Raw genomic sequence first — 20,251 nt, forward strand, 5'->3', positions numbered from 1 at the left:
GGAAAATTTAAAATTATATTTCACTACACCTCTCAGCCTTGTACAACCAAAATCATAACAAGGACTTTGGCTTTACAGGTGGAAGACTATTAATACAACCTCACAAGAACAGCAGTTGTGTTTGTATAGCACCTAACAAGTACAGTCCTCAAATGTGAGCTGGGAAACTCTGGGCATCCCTCCAAAAGCAACACACACACACACACACGTGTGTGCGCACACACAGAAACAAATTAAAATACTTGTGGTTGAAAGGTGACATATAAAAAAGTGAATAAAAAGGTATTATACATGACCTGATATACTACTAAATCTCCCAATTTTCTGTTCTACTAGAAACAGTTTGCTAAAAACCAGAAATGATAATCAGAAACATTGGGTAGTCACATTTAATTGCTAGGCTACCTAGAGTGCATAAGCTGTCCTGAACCCGAATTTACTAACCCATGTGCAAACAAGCCTTAAAAATCCCAAACCCACTCAGTCTTCCACTGAAGGAAGTAAATCATACTTATTAACTATATATAAGGAAATTCCCTGTAATAGGCACCTGCACTATTATGCAGGATTTTATAAACCACTGTATTTATAGAATTACCTCTGAATGACTTGTACTGATCTTTCCTTTGAGCTAAATCAAAAACAAGTCTTCTGTAAAGAGCAGTTCTCTAAATCTATTGGATGCATTTCTATGAAATCTAAAATAATTTTCAAAGCATGCAAGGGTAATTCTCTTTCAAATGTAATTGGCACTGCCTTTGTGAAGAAACCAGAAAGATCAATGGCAGTAAATCGAATGCACCCAAGTGCTGGCTGAGTATGGACAGAACCAAACCCAGATCCTGTATTTCTTGTAGAGCGTAATCTCTGTGGCTTTTGCTACTTTTAACACCAGTCAGATGTTATCAAATATTCTGATACCTACCCAAAATCATCACACACAGAGTTTTAACATGTTCCACATGTATTGGAGAATTCCTGCCTTTAACAACTGGAACTGTTTCATATTAAGTGAACGTCAAGAATTGAATGCGGCATTCTGTTGAACATTCTTCTAGACTACAAATGCTTCATTTTTCCTGTTGTATCCAGCCAGGCTGCCCCTTTTTTATTCCCAGGAACACAAATCGAGTTTTATCAGCCTGAAAGAATCTTTCTTCTAAATGAAGCCCAGTACTGTAATAACTTGAAAGGCATCTTTAGGCAGCATAGTAAAAATGTTTGATTTGTAATTGCCTGCTGAACTCTTGCACAGTCCGTTGCCATATGGTACCTCCCTTCTACTGGCAAACAATCTTTCCTTGTTCCTAACTTCTCAGCCTCCCTACCCCCTCCTTTTCTGGAGGGTATGGATAGGAAATCCGAAGGAGGAGTTTCTTCTGCTCTCCGAGTGCTCGTGGTGACATCATAGGTGGGCTGAACGGCTGAGCCGAGTGTGTGTTTGTTTAAAAAAACACTGTCCAAAAGTGATGTATATGGAATCTGGGTCAGCTGTAGCTAGTTAGAGCACTTCTGCATGTGAGAATTAAACACTGCAGTTTCAAAAAACATTTCTCTTTCTCTCCTGGAATAACACATACTGGAGCATTACTTTTTTTCTTCTCTTTTTTTTTTTTTTTTTTAACTGATCAGTTAGCTTGGTTATCGTATGGAGAAACCCAATTCCTCAATACAGCTTGGATCTAACAGAGAAAGACAAAAGCAGTTTTCAGCTCCAGCTGCAGATTAACACTCCACACCATCGGGTAATATAGGAAGCAAAAGCAACTTGGCCTCTGGATTTTCCATCTGCCACAGAAGCAAACCAGCTGGAAGACTTTATTTCTTGGTAAGTTTTAAAGTTATTCTTACTTACAAGTTTAATTTTGAGCTATTTCTGAATGCTACATACATCTCCCTCAACATACAATTGTGGAGAAACAAATCTCTCTCAGCCTAAGAAACATTTGACAACTAACATTAAGACTCATTTTTGTGGCATTTGGTAGACTTTGGAATAAAAAGGCACTGCATAAGAGCACAGACTAACTTGTCCCGCTTGCAGGGATGAACAAGTTTCAGTTGTTTAGCTGTATTGTTATCTTCAGCTACAGAAAATTAGCACTACCAGATTCTTTGCTAAGCATGTAATTTGGGTACTGTGAACATACTCATGTGAAATTCTGATCCTACCAGAAGGCAAAAGCCAAAAATCCTATTGATTTCAGGGAAGCTGGATTTCACCCAACACCAGAGCATAGACCTAGCATTACTAGAACTAGAAAATGGATACCTCAATAAAACCACTGTGAAAAGTCCCAAGCAAATCAATGCACATCTGTAAGTAGCAATCATTGTATATTGTTTCAAGTAAGTTTTTATTTATGGTACTTCTGAGGAGCTGAAGTTGCCTGAGTCCCAGAGCCAACCAAGAAACCAGAGTCATACACTGATTGAGAACATGATCGAGTCTGCAGCACAATCAATTGTGCAGCTGAAAATTCAAAGATATCGCTGCAACAGGCACTAATACCTTCCTTATTTGTACCTCAACTGAACGGCAGTTTGTTTCTAAATAAAGATCCATTTCATAAACATGAAATGCAGTGTACAAAGCAACACTACATTAAGCGGGAAATTGAGGGTTTGTTACAGTTCATTAGAGGAAGGAAGGGAGAAGAATGCTGCTGCTAATCAATGATTAAAACAAAGTTGTTTACAAACAGAAAAGCACACATGAAAACCAAAAAACAGTTGCTTATACATAGGAAAAGCACAGAAAACTTTCTTCATGCTGACTTGGAATTAAAATACAGTAAATAATCCAGAACAATGCAAATTAATTTAAGTGATGTATTTGCATTTACAAACTCAGAGCTGCCTGACACAGTAAGAGAGAAGGGGCTGATGCTAAAAGGAGAGACAAAGTGTAACAGAAGACAAACTTAAGATTTAGTAGCTACCAGAGGAAAAAAAGTCTGAAGCAGCCCTGATAAACAAGATGGATCCTTTCCAAGTTCTTGAGCCCTTTTCCTTACTATCCTTTTGTGCTGATTTACATAAGGAAAAGAATCATCTAAACAACAACAACACCACAATCCCCATTTGAAGCACAATGTGCTTTGGACACCAGGCTCCATTCATTCATCATCAGCCAAGGGTTTGATTTACTCTGCTTAGAACAATTCCTAAATCTTCCACAAATGAAAACAGCTGAGTCAATAATTTTAAAGCAATAAACTGGCTGTATATAAGGTTTTAACTCTCTCTCCTTTGCTGCCTTCCAACTTTAAGAGTTCAAATTTTGAAATGTTTATTTTAAAACAAATAATGCAATACTAATATTATGCTGCTGCCAAAAGAATGATCTGAAGTACAGTGAAAAAAAATACACGAGTTGAAGTTTTAAAGGAACTTACCAAAAAGAATGGAAATTCTGAGCCTTTAAACTTTAGCAGTAACTACATGGCTCTGTTAGGTATTAATCATTGTTTGACTGGGCTTTGTTTTTTGTAACGTGCCCTATTGGTTAGGTCCTTAAAATTTATACACTGGTGAATGAAATACAATTTCCAAGCATAACTAGATGCTTAATATCTTCAGTATCTGTTCTAAGCAGAACTGTGGAGCCCCAGAGTCACACATTTCCAAACACAAAATGCAGCACTGCCTTGTACCTGCCTGCTCAAACAGTGCAAACACACACAGTGGCTGCCAGCAAACACAAAGGAACCCCCATACTAAAAAAACTTCACGAAAAAATCTGGAAATGCCATGAAATTTTGCTGTGCTTTCAGAATATCTACTATGATAAAATTAACAAATCTCTTCTGTGGAGAATTTCTAAGAAGTTATTTCTAAAAGGGGCACATTTTCAATGACAACCTCAAAACCCCTTGAAGATTTTTAGATTGCCTTTCCTAAAAGGAATCAGGTTCATGGCAATGTCTGAGAAGCAGAATTCTGTGACTCAATATATCACGTATCTGACGAACAAAACCCATTATTATTCCTGGATCCGAGTCAATACAATTGAAAGTAATCTTGTTATTTCAGCAGAGGCAGAGGGACTTGCCGGAAAAGCTCTTGTTTATATAGGGAGAAGTAACTTACTTAAATACAGAAATATACTGAAATCCATGGCAACATTTCTCCCATAGAAAGAGGGTTTTCTCTGCATCAGTATTACTTCTAATGCCATGGACCCGGTTTTAAGCTAAAAAAATCTACAAAAATCCTCACTTAGCCTGTGCAGACATAGGGGAACATAGCTGGGTTTACTGATTTCAGCTGCTAAGGAAAAGCTCAACAGAAATTGAAGTCCATGTAACATCAATAACAGAGCTCCCTGATCAGCTGGTATCATGGTCAGAGCATCTTTAGTCTCAGTATTGTAATTTACTTCCTCAAAGAACCCAGTCTTTCTCTTCCTGTTACAGTATGAGGGCACTGCTGACCTTTACCACTTGACCATATTATTTTAATAAATATTTGGAATAAAAGTCAGTGCTGATACTACATTTTCCATACAAAAGGAATCCTACATTCCCATTTACCTGTAACAGCTTCATTACATTCAGCTGTATCACCCTACACTGCCCAAGGAGAACGAGCCTTTGTCACCTCTGGAAGAACAGATTCCAATTTGTGTTGTGGGTTTCCAAATTTTGCATCCTGCAGTACATGAGCCACAGCAGTACAACAAAGAACAAATAGTTTGTTGCACAGAAAACTAAAAAATGCCAAATATATACCAGATTCCCCACATTCTGATCCATGCAACTCTGTATTTGTGATTCCAATATTTCTCAGGAGGATAACACAGTCTGTGTTACAGCAGTTAAAAACAGTAGTTACTGGCTTATTTTGCTCTTTTAAATTGGAATTTTGTACCTTTAAACGCTTTTTAAAGTAATAAATCAAAAACTAATTTTGAAAGCAAGTTGGGTTTTCTTTTTTTGCACAGGGATCACTCTGGAAAAAGAAAGAAATCAGAAGCCCTATCCACAGCTCTGAGTGTTTCTGACAAGCTGACGAAGAAGCTTGTGTTGCTGTGAATAACTGCACATTTTCCTCTGCAGAAGCTATAAAACATCAGCAGGCCAGAACATACATAATGAAACTTCTACAGAAATCTGAGACTCAAAACTGGGTGGCACAGAAACATGACAGAACCAGCTGAAATGACAGTTTATTCAATCTAAAAAACATGGCATTTAATAAAGAGTTCAATAATGTATTTCAAAGCAATGGTACCTGTAGTTACAAACTCCCTTGCTGCATTTCCATGGTCTGCACCAGCAGCCCCACTCAGTACAGGCGACTCCAAACCTGCAGGGAGGGTTGGAGACCATGGTTCTGTCTGAGCTGCTCCCTGAGCCTCAGCTGCCTCCTAAGACTTCAGTTCTGCCACTACCTACATTCCTAAACCTGGGAATCCAGAACAAAATGTGTCTGATCTAAACCCCCTAGAACTATTTCCCAACTCTAATTTTAATTTGTCATTTAGGTCTTACATATTAGGCTATCATTCTGGGATACTTTGGATAAACAGCTGCTATTTTTTTAAGCTGCTTGCCCAGAACATCAGGAAATTTCTGAAACAGTATTTTCATTTCCTTCTAAGCTGATTAAAACTCCAGGTAAATATCTTGCTCAGAACCTATTCTTGTATAACAAGTTAGGCATTAAGCTGCTCAAACTTGACAAGCAATATTTTAAGACATTTAATTTTTTCAACATCAGCATTTCCATGGAAGTATATACACTCCCTACCAGGCAGATTCTCAGAAGGAACTCATCCCTGCTTATCTGAATGTCTCAGTTTACTACAAGATATTTCTGAATTTCAGATTCCAGGGCATAATATTATGCTGGATTCGGCTGTGCTATATTAGACCCTTTAATTCATTTAATGGTCTGACAGCACATGTATAGACCCAGAGCTTGAAACTTTAACACATAAGGGTAAAAGTTCAAAAGGAATACATTCAATACTAAAAAACAATGCAGAAAGCAGACTACAGAAGAATACATAGCTAGAATGTAGACTGCATTACAAAGTGTTTTGTTTTGAAAGATTAATTTAAGTTCTATGAATTTCAGGGGAAAAATGTGCTGTGTGGGAAAAAATCCCCAGCCATTCATTATTTCAGTAATTCTGCAGGGTCTTTAAAAGTTCCCAATAACTAAAATGTTATTCACTTTCTTGGACTATGAAGTACCTATTATACACCTTGAAAACAGCAAAATATGGACTTGTACTATGGCTTCATCCTCAACCATATGCCACAAAGTCTCTTTCCCTCAATCTGCAAATAGTAAATGCAAAAGTATTGAAAAATAAGTTAGGAGATGAAAAGAGGTTTTAAACCTCAAACAATTAATTCAGTTCATCCTTGTCAAGTTGGAAACCACACACAGACCAGTATCCCATGATGCATGTGAACATTTAGCCTAATGAACTACCAAATGTGAGCACTGTCCAAATGATTACTATTTAAAATGTCTGGAATTACGGAAGAAAAACACACAATCAGCTCTGGAGAAAAGTGATACTTTTTCCTAACATTTATTTTTTCCTTTTAACAGAAGTTACAGTTTCAGCAGAGAAATATCAACAAAACTATTTAGATTTGTTTTTGATAAAAATATTTACTAGTAGACACAGAAATAGCTATTAGTAGAAACTAAGAGAAGTAAGTATTTTAAAATATATTTCCTGAAACTTATGTGCTCCCTCCATTTATGCAGGGTAAGAAAGGGTTTTTAGTTCATGTTAAATGTGTTTTCTTCCCCTTCTGGAAGCAGGGCTTGCAATACAACCATCAGACAAACAAAAACTTACCAAATATTTAAGGAGAATTCCTAGCTCTTAACTCCTGATTGCATGTACCTTATGGTTTGAAACTTGTAACCACTGCTGTAAGTGAAGCCAAGAAACAAAGACTTGACAGGTTTCCTGAGGCTGAGCAGACACCATTTGTTGCCGTAATATTAATGCCAGTAACAGAACTGGGAAAAATGACCTGACCCAAAAATCACCTTATCATTCGTAATGTGAATGCAAAGGAAGCAGCACAGCTCTGGTTCTCCTTTGGGATCACTGTGACAGGACAGCCAAATGCACTTAAACATAGCAGGAACAGCAGGATCATTAACTTGCCCTGCTCTTACTTTTCTCTTCTTATTTCTCTTTTTAATTATCCAAAGGCTTGCAAAAGGAGTCTGGAAAGGAAAACCAGATCAACAGCTGAGATAAGAAGAGTGATCTGCTTCAAAAAGCAAACGAACTATTAAAAAAAGAAAGCTTTTTCCCTTATTTAAATGCTACCTTTGTTTATCATCTCAAATATTTAAAGCTAAAAATCAGGTCTCAAAAAACATTCCTGGATCTTTATCACTGCACTTTAATTCTGCAGAGTTAAAAGACATTCCTAGTTTTCTTTGAATAATCAATGAAACATTTCAGTATGGTATTTATAACGACAACACACCTGATACTCCAGCATTATTTGGAAAAAGGTGTTCTCAAAGACACAAAAATAGTGTGACAATTCTAAGTGTTCATCTCAAGGCAACTAAATAGGGACATATATGCAGAGCAAACAGTGCTCTAAGCTTTTCTTACAAATTCAAAGTCACTTGAAAAAGTAATTTTCAATGTTTGCAACAGGATCTAATCTCCTGCCTTCTGCCTAACACTCTTGTCCAAAAATAATTTTAAAGATGCATTTTTCAAGTCTACTAAAACTGTGTATATATAAACTTGAAAAATGGGTGTATGTATGAATCAGTATGTATTATACTATTTAACAAATTATATCTATATCTCTCTATATATAAAGCTAAAGGAGGACCAGAAAAGCTTATATAATCCAAATTCCAACATCTATATAAATAATTTCATCTCCCTACTTCCCTTCCAGGAAAGTATTCTGAAAGCACTCCATGTTCTTTAACCTCGTGCAGGTAATTGCAGTGAGCAGAGATCTGAGAAGTCCAACTGATAATGGAGTATAACACAGAATCTAAGCACAACATTGTTTCTGAAAACTCAGCCATTTCAACAATTCCTTTACTAAATCCCCCACCTAAATTTTAGTTTGCTGCTCAAAACAGCCAGCCAATCTCATGGAATCTAACTCCAAGCAAGAGATTCCAAAGGCTTGGCTACATACATGCAAGCATGGCAAATCCATCAGTTTAGGCAGTTCAAAAGTCCAGGAGCCTTGGCTGTGCCTCTGATTTAATGACTTTATCTGTTCAACAGGCTCCTGACAGCTGTCACACTTGCTTTAAAATGAAGCTATTGAAGTGGACTTTGGGTGTCCTGCTGTTCCTGCTGCTGTCTATCGGGCGCTGTATGGAGCAATCCACGCCGAGTAAGACGCCCCAGCTGAGGCAGCCTCGTTCAGCAGACGGGGGAGGAGAAGGGAAGAAATGTGGCTACACCTTCCTGGTCCCAGAACAAAAAATCACAGGGCCAATCTGCGTGAACACCAACGGCCCAGGCACTGGGAACAGGAAAGATGAAGTCACCAGGATGGACATCGAGAACCTGAAGGATGTGCTGTCCAAGCAGAAGCGGGAGATTGACATTCTGCAGTTGGTGGTGGATGTGGATGGGAACATCGTGAACGAAGTCAAGCTGCTGAGGAAAGAAAGTCGGAACATGAACTCGCGCGTGACCCAACTGTACATGCAACTCCTGCACGAGATAATTCGCAAGCGCGACAACTCGCTTGAGCTTTCCCAGCTGGAAAACAAAGTCCTTAATGTTACAACGGAAATGCTGAAGATGGCAACAAAATACAAGGAGCTGGAGGTAAAATACGCGGCGCTAACCGACCTGGTAAACAACCAGTCCGTGACTATCTCGCTGCTGGAGGAGCAGTGCCTGAGGATCTTCTCGCGCCAGGACCCGCACGGGTCGCCGCCCCTGGTGCAGGTGGTGCCGCAGCACATCCCCAACAGCCAGCCCTACACGCCCGGCCTGCTGGGAGGCAACGAGATCCAGAGGGACCCAGGCTACCCCCGGGACAGAGATGTACGGCCACCACCCGACCCCGCCACTTCTCCCACAAAGAGTCCCTTCAGAGCACCACCTCCGGCTTTGATTAACGAGGGTGAGTCACTATTGATCTAACCTGAGATGTCTCCACTTCTGAGAGAAACTGTCCTGACCATAGAAAGAGCAGGAAGAATTGAAAGTACCTGGTACACTATTGCTCCTGATATTCTCTCCCCATTCAACCTCCTAGGGAAAGCTTTTAGTTTGCCACATGGGCTAAATCTCCCCAAGATGAATTTGTTGAAATGTCTAATACTCAGAAATTCAGTCTGAACAATACTGACCTTTAAGTCACAAAGTGTTGGGGGTTCTCTCTGCAGTTGGATTTGAGTTACAAAAATATGAAAATTCAGTATTAGCATAAACTTTCTAATATTTATCCATTTCTTTGATGATGCCTGCTAGGTACATGTTACAGTAGCTGGCAAGAGTGAATAAGAGGAGCTAATTAATCATAAACAACTTAGGTAATTTCAAGTTTTTGTCCTTAATACTTACATTTGTCAAAAGAAAACTCTACTAGAAGGATTTTCATCCTTCTATATACTGACCTGCTTTAAAATGAACATCACAGTCATGCAATGAGTCTCTTAGTGTTTAGCTGAAATATTCAAGAGTATTAAGTTTGAAAGGATAATTGAATCAAGGCTGGATCCAATTAGAGACAACCAGCATTGAAAATTTAAAATTAGTAACTACATCTCCAGAAACCTATCATCAGTATGAGATGGCAAATTAAACTAAAACCATAAATATTATGAAAATACATTCACGAGACTGTATCCCACCTTCACATGTTATACTCTTTAGGTCATTAGATAAATTCATGTATCACTAAGAATCAAAATTAGTGATAAAACAATTAGCTACCTCTGAGCTGCCCTGAACTCTATCATGTTTCTTACTTTATTGAAATGTTGACAGAATTGCTATTGAAAAGAAATTCAAGGACTCAGAAAAACAAGTTTTTCTCAGCTATCCCTTTGAGAGCTTGCTCTTGGCTCCTGTTTTGCACAGCAAAAGGTTTTGGTGGGGGGTTTTGGGTTTAGGTGGCTGTTTTGGTTTTGTTTCTTTCAAATTCCCTTCAGTCATACCTGAAAGTTCGACTTGGTTCCTAAGATGAAGCCAAACATTCATTTGTGACTGTTCTGCAAGAGTACACCCAACTAGCTGCTGATGTGAAGAAGAACTATTTTTATTCAAGGTCTGCAAAAAATTCAGGCATGAGCCCAAGCAAAATGCCAGATGTCATGCAAATTTCAGTGGCACATCATGACAGAAAGGAAACAGTTCATATCAAAGAATTGCGCTGATGTCTGGTCAGACAGCACAAGTATAATTCTAAAAAAAACCCACAACTTCCCAGCAAACCCTTGCTTCCAAGTTCTGTTCTAAATGCATCTTTTTCTCAATACACGCCTGCTGCACATACTAAGTGAGGCAATAGCACTAAGTATTATCCTCTAAATTACCTACCCCCATATTCACTGACCCCTCTACCCCTGAAAGTTCAGACTTTGAATCCATTTTTGGAAGAGAACACAAAGAAATTTTAGGAAGCTTTATTTAACATTATTCGCCTTCCTTAAATACTAGATTCTTGAGTTGGAAGTTTAAATGTTTCTTGCAGTGCTTGGGAAAAGGATGGTTGAGAATTGCTACAGCTGGTAGAGGATCAGGAGTCACATCCAAAACTTGGACATCCAACACAATGCCTATCCCTGATTTTTAAAATTAAGGTAAACAGATTTCATGGTGCACAGAATCAAAATTATGTCAAACAAGAAACATCTTTATGGTTACAAGTTAAAGATCTTTTATGTATAAAGATGTCAAAGAAGATCCATGAAAACCAGACAGTCCCAATTAGAAATTGGCCTGCTAAAGACTGATAAATTAACCTGGACCTCCTCATAAATACTTGGATGCAGCAGATGGGTCAGAAAGGTCAATGTGCATCTGAATATTGTGAGTGGGAGAAAAACGCAAAATATATGGGGAACAAAAGGATGAAGTTCTGTTTTCTGAGTATGGTGGTTGTTTTATACAAAAATTGCTCTTAAAATTGAGGAAGGTTAATGCACCTGTGAATTGTAGTTGTCACAATTACCCTTAATATTTGGAATAATAACCAGTGACCACCAAAATTACTGCCACTGTTTCTGCAAAAGGTAGTTTCAAGTTAGTTAAGTACTTAAAAATTAGACACACCCTGCCCCATATAATGATTTCTAATACCTCTGAGTTAACAATATACCTTCTTTTTTTCACTATATGTCCAAATTTATTTTGGATTTTTCCTCTACTAATGTCCCCAAAAAGCCTCTCTACAAAGCTTGCACAAGCACAACTTCTGTATCATCTGCTCAAGATAAAAATCTGGCATCTCAAAATGGGATTCAGCCATCAAGTTATCAAGCTTTCAACTTAAAATATTTAATCTCTTTCCTTCTGAACTTCACTTAATTTAGCACAGAATATGATCTGCACTAAATCATACATGTAAGCCACAATTTTGGAAGTAAAATATTTAACAGATCATCTTCTTAGAGTATTTCTGACTTATCACTGTCTCAGTGATTTAGTGTACATAGACTCTTACAAAAGACTAGATGTGCATGAGATCCTTATTCCCTACATAAACTACAAAACCTGCAAGATTTTACACAAAAAAATCATGCTTTTTGCATCAGTCAGACCTCTACCCACACCAGCACTGTGAAGAATCTCTCAGTTCCACAAACCTGAACAAGATCAGTTCTTATAATGTGAACTTGAAATAATTACAGAATTTACTTCAGTAAAAAGATTCAAGGGCTATACACCAGAAATTATGGGATATGTTGGATTTCCTTACATTCAGAGCAGAAATCTCTTACCTCTACACAACATTAATTTATGTTAATACATGCAGACAAAGCTCAACATCAAAGCAGATCAGTTGCATGCTGTGAACTTAAAGCCAGTTGAAGTCCAAAGTGATGCAAGTATTACATGAACAGACTGGTACAATTCTGTCTGCCTTAAAAACTACTTAAAATGACCCCAAACATCTGTTTGGGTCTCTCATGGAAAAATGAGTGCTCAAGTCCTCCTCCAATAATCATAATGTGGGATAATACCAGATAACAGCAGATCTAATTAAGCTATTCTTAATCTTCACTTAACATTACAAAATACAAGGCTTATTTGTTTATACTTTTCCTAAAGCAGTAACGATTTCACAAAAATACTTCTGGAACAACGTCCCAGTTCAGTTATAAAGCACCCAAATTAACTTCAGACAGTTCAAGGAATGGGAATGAGACCCAGCCTAGTCCAGGAAATTCTCTCTCCCCTGGACAAACTCCACAATATTCACAATCTACCTGGGAATTTTAATAGTGTACAAGAGGGGAAATAAGCACATGTATATCAAAGCTACAGGATGTATTTCCTAAGGTGCCACTGCCTGCACTGGAAGAATGAAAAAGCCATGCCAATCCACACAGTGTAGTAATACTTACAGCAATGGCTCAGTGTCTGTGACTTAGAGTCCCAAGCTCTAAGTACTCCTCATTAGATACACAAGCTTCATGCTAATTATGCTTTATGGACTTATTGCTAATTACATACTTGTCCAACTGGCAACTACTACCCAAAAATCTAAGAAAAGTGCGATTTCTCAGCCTGCTTTTGTCACACAAGCTTAATCAGCAGTGAAGGTCCCTTTCCCTCAGCCTCTACTTTTGATTAATGAATAACCTCAACAAATGTCTTCCATGCTGTCTTGCATATGAGCTGTTTCTGTGACTGATGGGTTGTCTCTGAATTTCCAAGGAGATTTGAGAAAATAAACCCTCGGGAAGGAGAGGAAAGCTGTAGTTGATTTGTTTTCAGATGTGCTGAGTTTTCAAATACACTTAGGGCATCCACTACTAACTAGTCATCAGAAATCACTTTGCTTTTCATTAGTAAATTACCAGTTTCTTAAAAGCAACTGAAATAATGACACGCAAACAATTTTTTTTTTTAAAGCAGAAAATAAAAAAATTACCAAAAATTGAAAGGCAAACTAGGCAAGGTTTTCAGAGACATGTAAGCGGCATCCTTCTCAGAGAATTACCAGATGGTCTTCTCTAAGTATTATCTGTAAAACCACTATTCACATGGACTAAAATAGAGCTTTCAAGCAGTACTCAAAACAGCAACAGCAATTTTGTGCAACCACAGCCCTGAGAACAAATATGTGAGTCCTTTCAGCTGCTCAAAAATCCTTCTCCATTGCTTGCTTATTTCCTTCATCATTATCCATCTACACATCTCACACCAGGATGACACATGAAACTTTAAAAGATTCCTATCCACAGTTAACAGCCTAATCCTCAAACTGGCTAAGTACTAATAATAGCAGAAAATTATGCAGTGTAAGAATTCTCTCTGACTAAATTCCATGTCTGTAGACTCTGGCAGTCAATATTTCTTACAGCAGTTCTCAAACTACTTATATATTCAGAAATAGGGAGAGTTAGTTGGGTATCCTGGGTCTGTTTTGGTTTTCACTTCCACCATTTTCAAACTGGTGCGCCAGAAAATGAAGGAAATTGATGTCTGCCTTTTGTAAAAAGAAGAAAATAATTAATGGAAAACAAATCATAATGTTTTCTTCAGTATCAAAAGCCAGAGTATAAATCTTTCCCACAGCAGATAAAAAAGTCAGGTGTTGGTAACCAAAGTCTATAATTTGTTTAGCAAAACGAAATTTTTCTTCAAAAATATATCAAGACAGGATATTGACATTTATTTATATATACAATTAATCTCAGTAACTTTTTGCACTGTTTTCCATGGTAGGTTTACACCTTGATTGAATAACTGACTTTCCATTACTAAATATTCCTGGACAATGGGCACTGCACAGCCAAGCTTGAAGGCTTACAGTATTTCTTTTCCAAAAGGTCCATTCAAAGACTGCCAACAAGCCAGGGAAGCTGGGCATGCCAACAGTGGCATTTACATGATCAAACCCAAAAACAGCAACGAGCCAATGCAACTCTGGTGTGAGAACAGCCTGGACCCAGGAGGATGGGCAGTTATTCAGAAGAGGACAGATGGATCTGTCAACTTTTTCAGGAACTGGGACAGTTACAAGGTAAACTCTAGAATGCAGAAAATCAGTGGGCAAAGAAAGATAACTGAAAAGAGTGATCATCCCTCAGAGGCAAACATATTTCAGTGGGAATGTGCTATTTCCCTGAATGCACAGTTAACTTTGTATGAACCAACCTGGCTGAAACACCCTGGGTTTGTAATGCACAACACAACTGGGAGACATGTTATTCTAGACACTGGCTGGGAAGTAATTTATTACAAAGTTCTAACTGAACACATGATTTTTATTAACACACTGAGAACTACAGTGAGTACTTGTAAAGCTTCATTTGTCTCCCTTATGAATAAGCAAACTCAGCCAGTGAAATTATTCATTTAAACACACTAATCGATTTGCTGGATTGGGGGCTCAACTTAAAAATAGTCCTAATAATGAATTAAAGGAAGCCATTTCCGCCCATTAATTTAGGCTAGAAATCTAAAGATGTCAGGCTGATGAAAGGAAACACATTGCTGTGTGTTACTGTGATATTATGCACTAGCAGTAGAATGTCTAGGCTGAAAAGAGGAGGCTGCTTTGGAGTAATTACATGCTAAAGAGGAAACTTGAAGATCATTTGATTGGGGTAATAATAACAACATATAGCACACAAATTAACGTGAGGATTTTTGCTTCATGCATTCTTGGAATTTTCTGATTCAAATATTAATCCCTAAATCAATAAGAATTAAAACAATTATTCAATAATCAAACAAAAAGCCCCCAAATTATTATGCAAATTATGCAATTATCTTCTCAGAGCAATAGATAGTTGGTTCTGAAGTTCTTAAGTGTTGTAAAATGTTTTAAGGCAGTTATTGAGTGCCTTATAAAGCAATAAACATTTTGAACCTAATGCAACACCAAACATTAACAACACTGGTTTACTCGAGGAAAGAAGACAGCAGATAGGAAATATCACTTCACAGCTACTGTGCTGGTAGTCTGTGATTTGAAAGAAAAGGTGTCTTTATATTTAATTTCTAATACATCCTGTAAAGAACACAGAAGAATAGCGTGATTAAATTCACAGCAAAAACAACACCGGTTGCAACAAGGAAGCAAAAAGAAGTTATTTGCCTTGAACATTGAGACTGTTGATCCATAAATACCTTTTTCAACCTGGAATTATAACATAAAATTCCATTATTCACCCATTTTTACAAATCTCCTTAGCATTGTCAAGAAATATTTTTCAGTTTCCTTATTCTCTCTCCCTTTATCTTAAAGAGAGGAGGACAGCAAGAACAGAGCTGCTTTGCCACCATTGCTGGTGCTGGCAGCATCTCGTGCAGCTTAGCATTCCCAGTGCAGCAAAATAAAGCACTTAAATGCATGGGTTGAAGTCATTGAGATGTTTAAAAGGCTTTCAGCACCCAAGTTACACTGGTTTATCACACTCCTGCTGATGAGTGTTTTAACAAACACAGAAAACTAAGCTAACAGCACCTTCCCATCTTCTTTTGCACAGAAAGGATTTGGGAACATTGATGGAGAGTACTGGCTGGGACTGGAAAACATGTACATGCTCACCAATCAGGATAATTACAGACTCTTGATTGAGCTGGAGGACTGGAGCAACAAGAAGGTTTATGCAGAGTACAGCAGCTTCCGCCTGGAGCCCGAGAGCGAATTCTACCGCCTGCGCCTGGGCACGTACCAGGGCAACGCCGGAGACTCCATGATATGGCACAATGGGAAGCAGTTCACAACACTGGACAGGGACAGGGACATGTATTCAGGTAAGCAAAGCAGTGTGCCTGTGAAAAGTGAATCATGCACGTTCCACCAGTGACACCATGTCAAAAAATACAGCATAGGACAAACAAAAAGTACATCAATTCTGATAAAATAACCCTATTGGAAGACGCTTCGAATCAATGATGATAAAAACCACGTTGGCAGGTCCCCCTTTGAGTCCCTACACTGTCAGAAATTCAGAATCTATTACCCTCACTGACAACAATCTGCAGCAGTTTTCTGTTTAGCTCATCACTTGCACGTGACTGCAATCAGAGTATCTGTCCAGGCGATCTCTGAGTAGTGCTGCTGCCACACAATCACCAGGTACTAAGGCCTTTGAAGAGCATGAAGGGAACTGAAAGTGTGCAAAAGTTTAGTTGTGTACCAATACTTAAGAAAGGGGCACATCACTTGGTTTTTGTACTCCTTAAAGCTCCCTTATTCTCGTTCCCAGCAGTTTTTCCCTTGCAGTAACAGGAAGGTCGGGGAGTGCTTTTCCTCAGCTGTCAATAACCATAAAGCTGGACAAATCCTGCAAACTCTTAGACAAGCCTGTAACAGCAAAAACACAAGTTACAAGCAACTCTTTGTGGAACCGTGGCCCCGTGTGCTGCTTGGGGCTGTATCAACTCACATTGCTTCCGCTGAGTATTTCTAAACAGCACATAATCTGAGTTCCTTGGGTGTTAGCTCATGGACAAGCAGTGCTAGCAGGCTGAGAAGAGTTCTCTCCTTCATTTTCTGCTGTCACATTAAAGATCATGTCAATAACCACCCCTCCAGCAATGGCTGCTGTTACAACAGAATTTATAATTTAGCAAGAACAGCAAGATGTGACCACAACAGGCTATGAAGTCCTTCCAAGCTGCCTCTGAGAATAAGCCACAATATGAAAACATTTAGTAAATCCATTTCTACTGCCTAAAGCTGAAGCTCACCCATGTCCTTCTGTTCCACAGGAAACTGTGCTCACTTCCACAAGGGCGGCTGGTGGTACAACGCATGTGCCCACTCCAACCTCAACGGGGTCTGGTACCGAGGGGGCCACTACAGGAGCAAGTACCAGGATGGAATATTCTGGGCTGAGTACCGGGGGGGTTCCTACTCCCTGAAAGCAGTTCAGATGATGATCAGACCTATAGACTGAGGAGGAAAATCCCACAGCGCTCCCATATAAAATTCTCAGTGTTTGAGCTCCAGAAAAATAAAATATTACTTTTTAATCATTATTTTGCACAATTTGCCCCTGCAAGAAGCAGGTCTCCAATCTTCCTGTCTTCTTTCCCCTGTCATGTTCCCCTCTCCTTTATTAGGACCCTTCTCTACTGTGACAGAGAGGTTTTTTTTTAAACACACATTCACAAAATAAGGTGTTTGTGCTTGCAAAGCATATTTATCATTTTTTCAAGATCAACATGCTTGATGTAAACAGTCAAAACTGGTAAAAAATTCCAGATCTTTGACAAGATATAAGCTTTTCCAGTTCAAAAAGCTTATGCTTTTTCAGGTCAGCTCAACTCTTAAATGTAAATATGTGAAATGACATTGTCTTGCTTTAATATGAAAATTGACTAGTTATTTAACGATTTATTTAAAAATGTTGGTATTACTTTTAATGAAAAATCTGACTTCACATTACTGTTCGACATTTACTCCAAGAACCTACATATAAAATTGGAGACATTTTAGCTTTGCCAGCAGAGAAAGATTTTTGAAACAAATAATTATTCAAAATGAAGAGGCAAATTTAACACAAAATACAAAATTTCTTCGGGAATTCTCTACACTGCTAAGATCTGCAAAAGTCCTACCTTCTGTAAAAATTTAGGCAAAATGTTCCCTGCATAAGAAAATTAATTGTATGAAATTCTTTATAAACTTGAGACACCCAAATTACTTGGTATTTTTTTTACTTTCAACCTCCATATTCAAGCTTTCTAATTAAACTTTAGACTTATATGGCAAAACTGAAAGTCCTGGTTTTAAAATCGTGACTTAACACTTCCCTGCTCCAATTAGGAGTGGTGAGGGCTGACCAAGCATTCCCACGTAGTTATCAAGATAAGTCTCTGAATATTAGAAGTTTACCTCCAACACAGCTTTCTGCTCCCACATTAAAACAAAGGTTAGAAATCAGCTCTGAGAGCGTTCTCCCTGACACGCCAAACTTGGGCTGCTCTTATGACACATTTCCCTTCCACCTATACAACTTCTGATACTGTCTATACTAAATTTTACCTTCTAGATATCAGATTTCCACTGGAATATGTAATTTAAGAAGATAATTAGAAAATACTTACCCAAGATTTAACAAAAGCTATACCACACACTAATTCAAAACAAGGTATTTCCAAATTAAGATACAACCAAACATTTGCTTTAGGTACCAGAATCTCTGAACTAAAGCTTTCTTCCTGTTATATAAAATTATTTAATAACTGCACTTATAGCCACACAGGTTGCCTAATTTAATTTTATATTACATAAAACTGAATATACTGTTCTGAACTGTAACCAATGTATTTGCCATCAGGATTTTAAGGAACTTTGTTCCTATTTAAAATAAGAAACCATAATAGCTAAAAGAGTAATCTAGTATTGTTGTTAAATTAGTCAATATCAATTACTATGCAAAGCCTTGTATGCAATTCAGAGGAGAAAAAACAGCATTTTACTTTCAGAACACACTTTCTGGAGTAGAGATAAAGCTTCATTGATAATGTATGGGTGCAAGGCCTGTAGGTAAATCTTTGGTCAGAGATCAAAGCAAACCAGTTCCACCAATATTTAATTGGGGTTGGCAGTGGTGGGCCATCAGTCCCAGCATATTCCATTCCCAAATTCCAAGAATTTTAACTGACACAAATGTTTATGATTACAATTCTGAAATTGTTCTTCATATAAGGAATATTTGTTTGTTACAAATATCATACAGACCTCATTGATTGAGTGTCCTGCAAAACATTTTTAATTGCAAATGCTTAAAATTCAGACTCTCTATAATCTGTCCTTTTTTCTCTATGGTAGCTGGATAGAAGAGCAGTTCAGGTAAACTTAAAAAAAAGGAAAATGCACTCCAAAACATTCCTTTAATGATCACTTCTGACAGCTTTTAGTTCATTCAACCAGCAGATTTCCTCTCCTTGGCAGAGAACGTATTTTACCCCAAGAATCTCTTGCCTGCTACAAAAACAGTGTTTGTTTATTCAGGGCACTCAGTGAAAAGTGTACTTTGCAGAAACCCCAAAGTAAAATTAGCTTGCATTCAGCCTTTTAATTAAATCTTATATATTAGACATTTTAAAAATGAACCTTCCCCAATTTAAAGCTGCAGGATGACGTTAACTAAACATTACAAAATCCACCCAGCAACCTTGGACTGTACAAATGCTGTGCTCTGAAAGGAAAGAGTTAATTAAGTTAGCAATTTAAGATTATGAGGAAGGAAAGCATAGCAGTCTTTTTCAAGTCGGTTTAAACTCTGTACAATAATTCACTTTCAAATGCTTGTAACTATTAGTTTGCAGCTTTTGGGCCGAATTTTGTAAGCAGGGTGAACAACTTCTAAAGTTCAATGTTTTCTCTCACACTTTCTCTTTTGAAAGACTTTCAAGAGAGGCTGTAGCATCCCTCAGGCTTCTTGCCCTGGCATTCAGAAGCAGTCTGTCTGGGAAGGATAAACCCTTCACCATTCCTCTACCATCAGTCCAAATTTAACCAGGCAGACCTCAAGAAAGTTCAACTTGTACAAAACCTGAAACACAGTTTTCACATCTATTTCCAAAATCTATTGCAAGCACTATCACTGAAGCAGCTGAATATTCCTCACATGAATAATTAATAACCTGTTTTCAGCTTTTCTCTTTCTGGATATCACTCCTCAAAGACAGCTATAAGAAAAATATCTCACAAGGTAGTACTGCTTAGTTAAATAAAAATCTTACTTCTCAAGATATGGCTCAGTTGTTTCATTGTGCAATCTCAAATGGATCAAAACTCCAGAACAAGACTCCCTTAGGGATCAGGGTTTTATTCTAAGGTGAAATATAACATCAGACACACAACTCCCATTTCTCCTGGCTGCTTTAGTTGCCTGGGTGATGCAACACTGACGATATATCCCACACTGTGTATTAAGGGCTTGGTAGTGAACAATTGGTGTTGCACAGCTTTTCACACTCACATGTAAGTAGGTGAGTCCACACTGATGATGTACTGCTCTCACCTGCATTTCTAGAATTCTGGAATCACATCACAATCATTGCTGCAAGGACCTGAGAAACATTTTTATTTCCCACCTCTCCCCCCCTAGTTAAATGTGGAAG

General features: G+C 38.0%; 2 protein-coding genes across 6 annotated transcripts in view; one reads left to right on the forward strand and one right to left on the reverse strand.

The window, feature by feature from the left end:
- Nucleotides 1-20,251, reverse strand: part of RALGPS2 (Ral GEF with PH domain and SH3 binding motif 2) — a 109,012-nt gene that overhangs the window by 33,270 nt on the left and 55,491 nt on the right. The window lies entirely within an intron of this gene.
- Nucleotides 1,446-19,877, forward strand: ANGPTL1 (angiopoietin like 1). 2 transcript variants are annotated; one of them, XM_088170336.1, is made up of 5 exons: nt 1,446-1,828; nt 8,252-9,107; nt 13,990-14,183; nt 15,655-15,925; nt 16,886-19,877. In XM_088170336.1, the coding sequence occupies exons 2-5, from the start codon at nt 8,282-8,284 to the stop codon at nt 17,071-17,073; spliced, it is 1,479 nt and encodes a 492-aa protein (XP_088026462.1). In that variant the 5' UTR covers nt 1,446-1,828; nt 8,252-8,281; the 3' UTR covers nt 17,074-19,877. The 2 variants fall into 2 exon arrangements, with proteins under 2 accessions (XP_088026462.1, XP_088026461.1); XM_088170335.1 differs by lacking the exon at nt 1,446-1,828 and adding an exon at nt 5,496-5,621.

Source organism: Sturnus vulgaris, chromosome 9, assembly GCF_052056855.1.
Source record: "Sturnus vulgaris isolate bStuVul1 chromosome 9, bStuVul1.hap1, whole genome shotgun sequence".
Lineage (NCBI taxonomy): Eukaryota > Metazoa > Chordata > Aves > Passeriformes > Sturnidae > Sturnus > Sturnus vulgaris.

What these genes read in the sequence shown, in the direction of transcription:
- ANGPTL1 (XM_088170336.1), top strand. Translation starts at nt 8,282, where the DNA reads ATGAAGCTATTGAAGTGGACTTTGGGTGTCCTGCTGTTCCTGCTGCTG. An exon ending in TCCGGCTTTGATTAACGAGG is followed by an intron (nt 9,108 to 13,989) that starts GTGAGTCACTAT and finishes CTTTTCCAAAAG; the next exon opens with GTCCATTCAAAGACTGCCAA. An exon ending in GGACAGGGACATGTATTCAG is followed by an intron (nt 15,926 to 16,885) that starts GTAAGCAAAGCA and finishes TCTGTTCCACAG; the next exon opens with GAAACTGTGCTCACTTCCAC.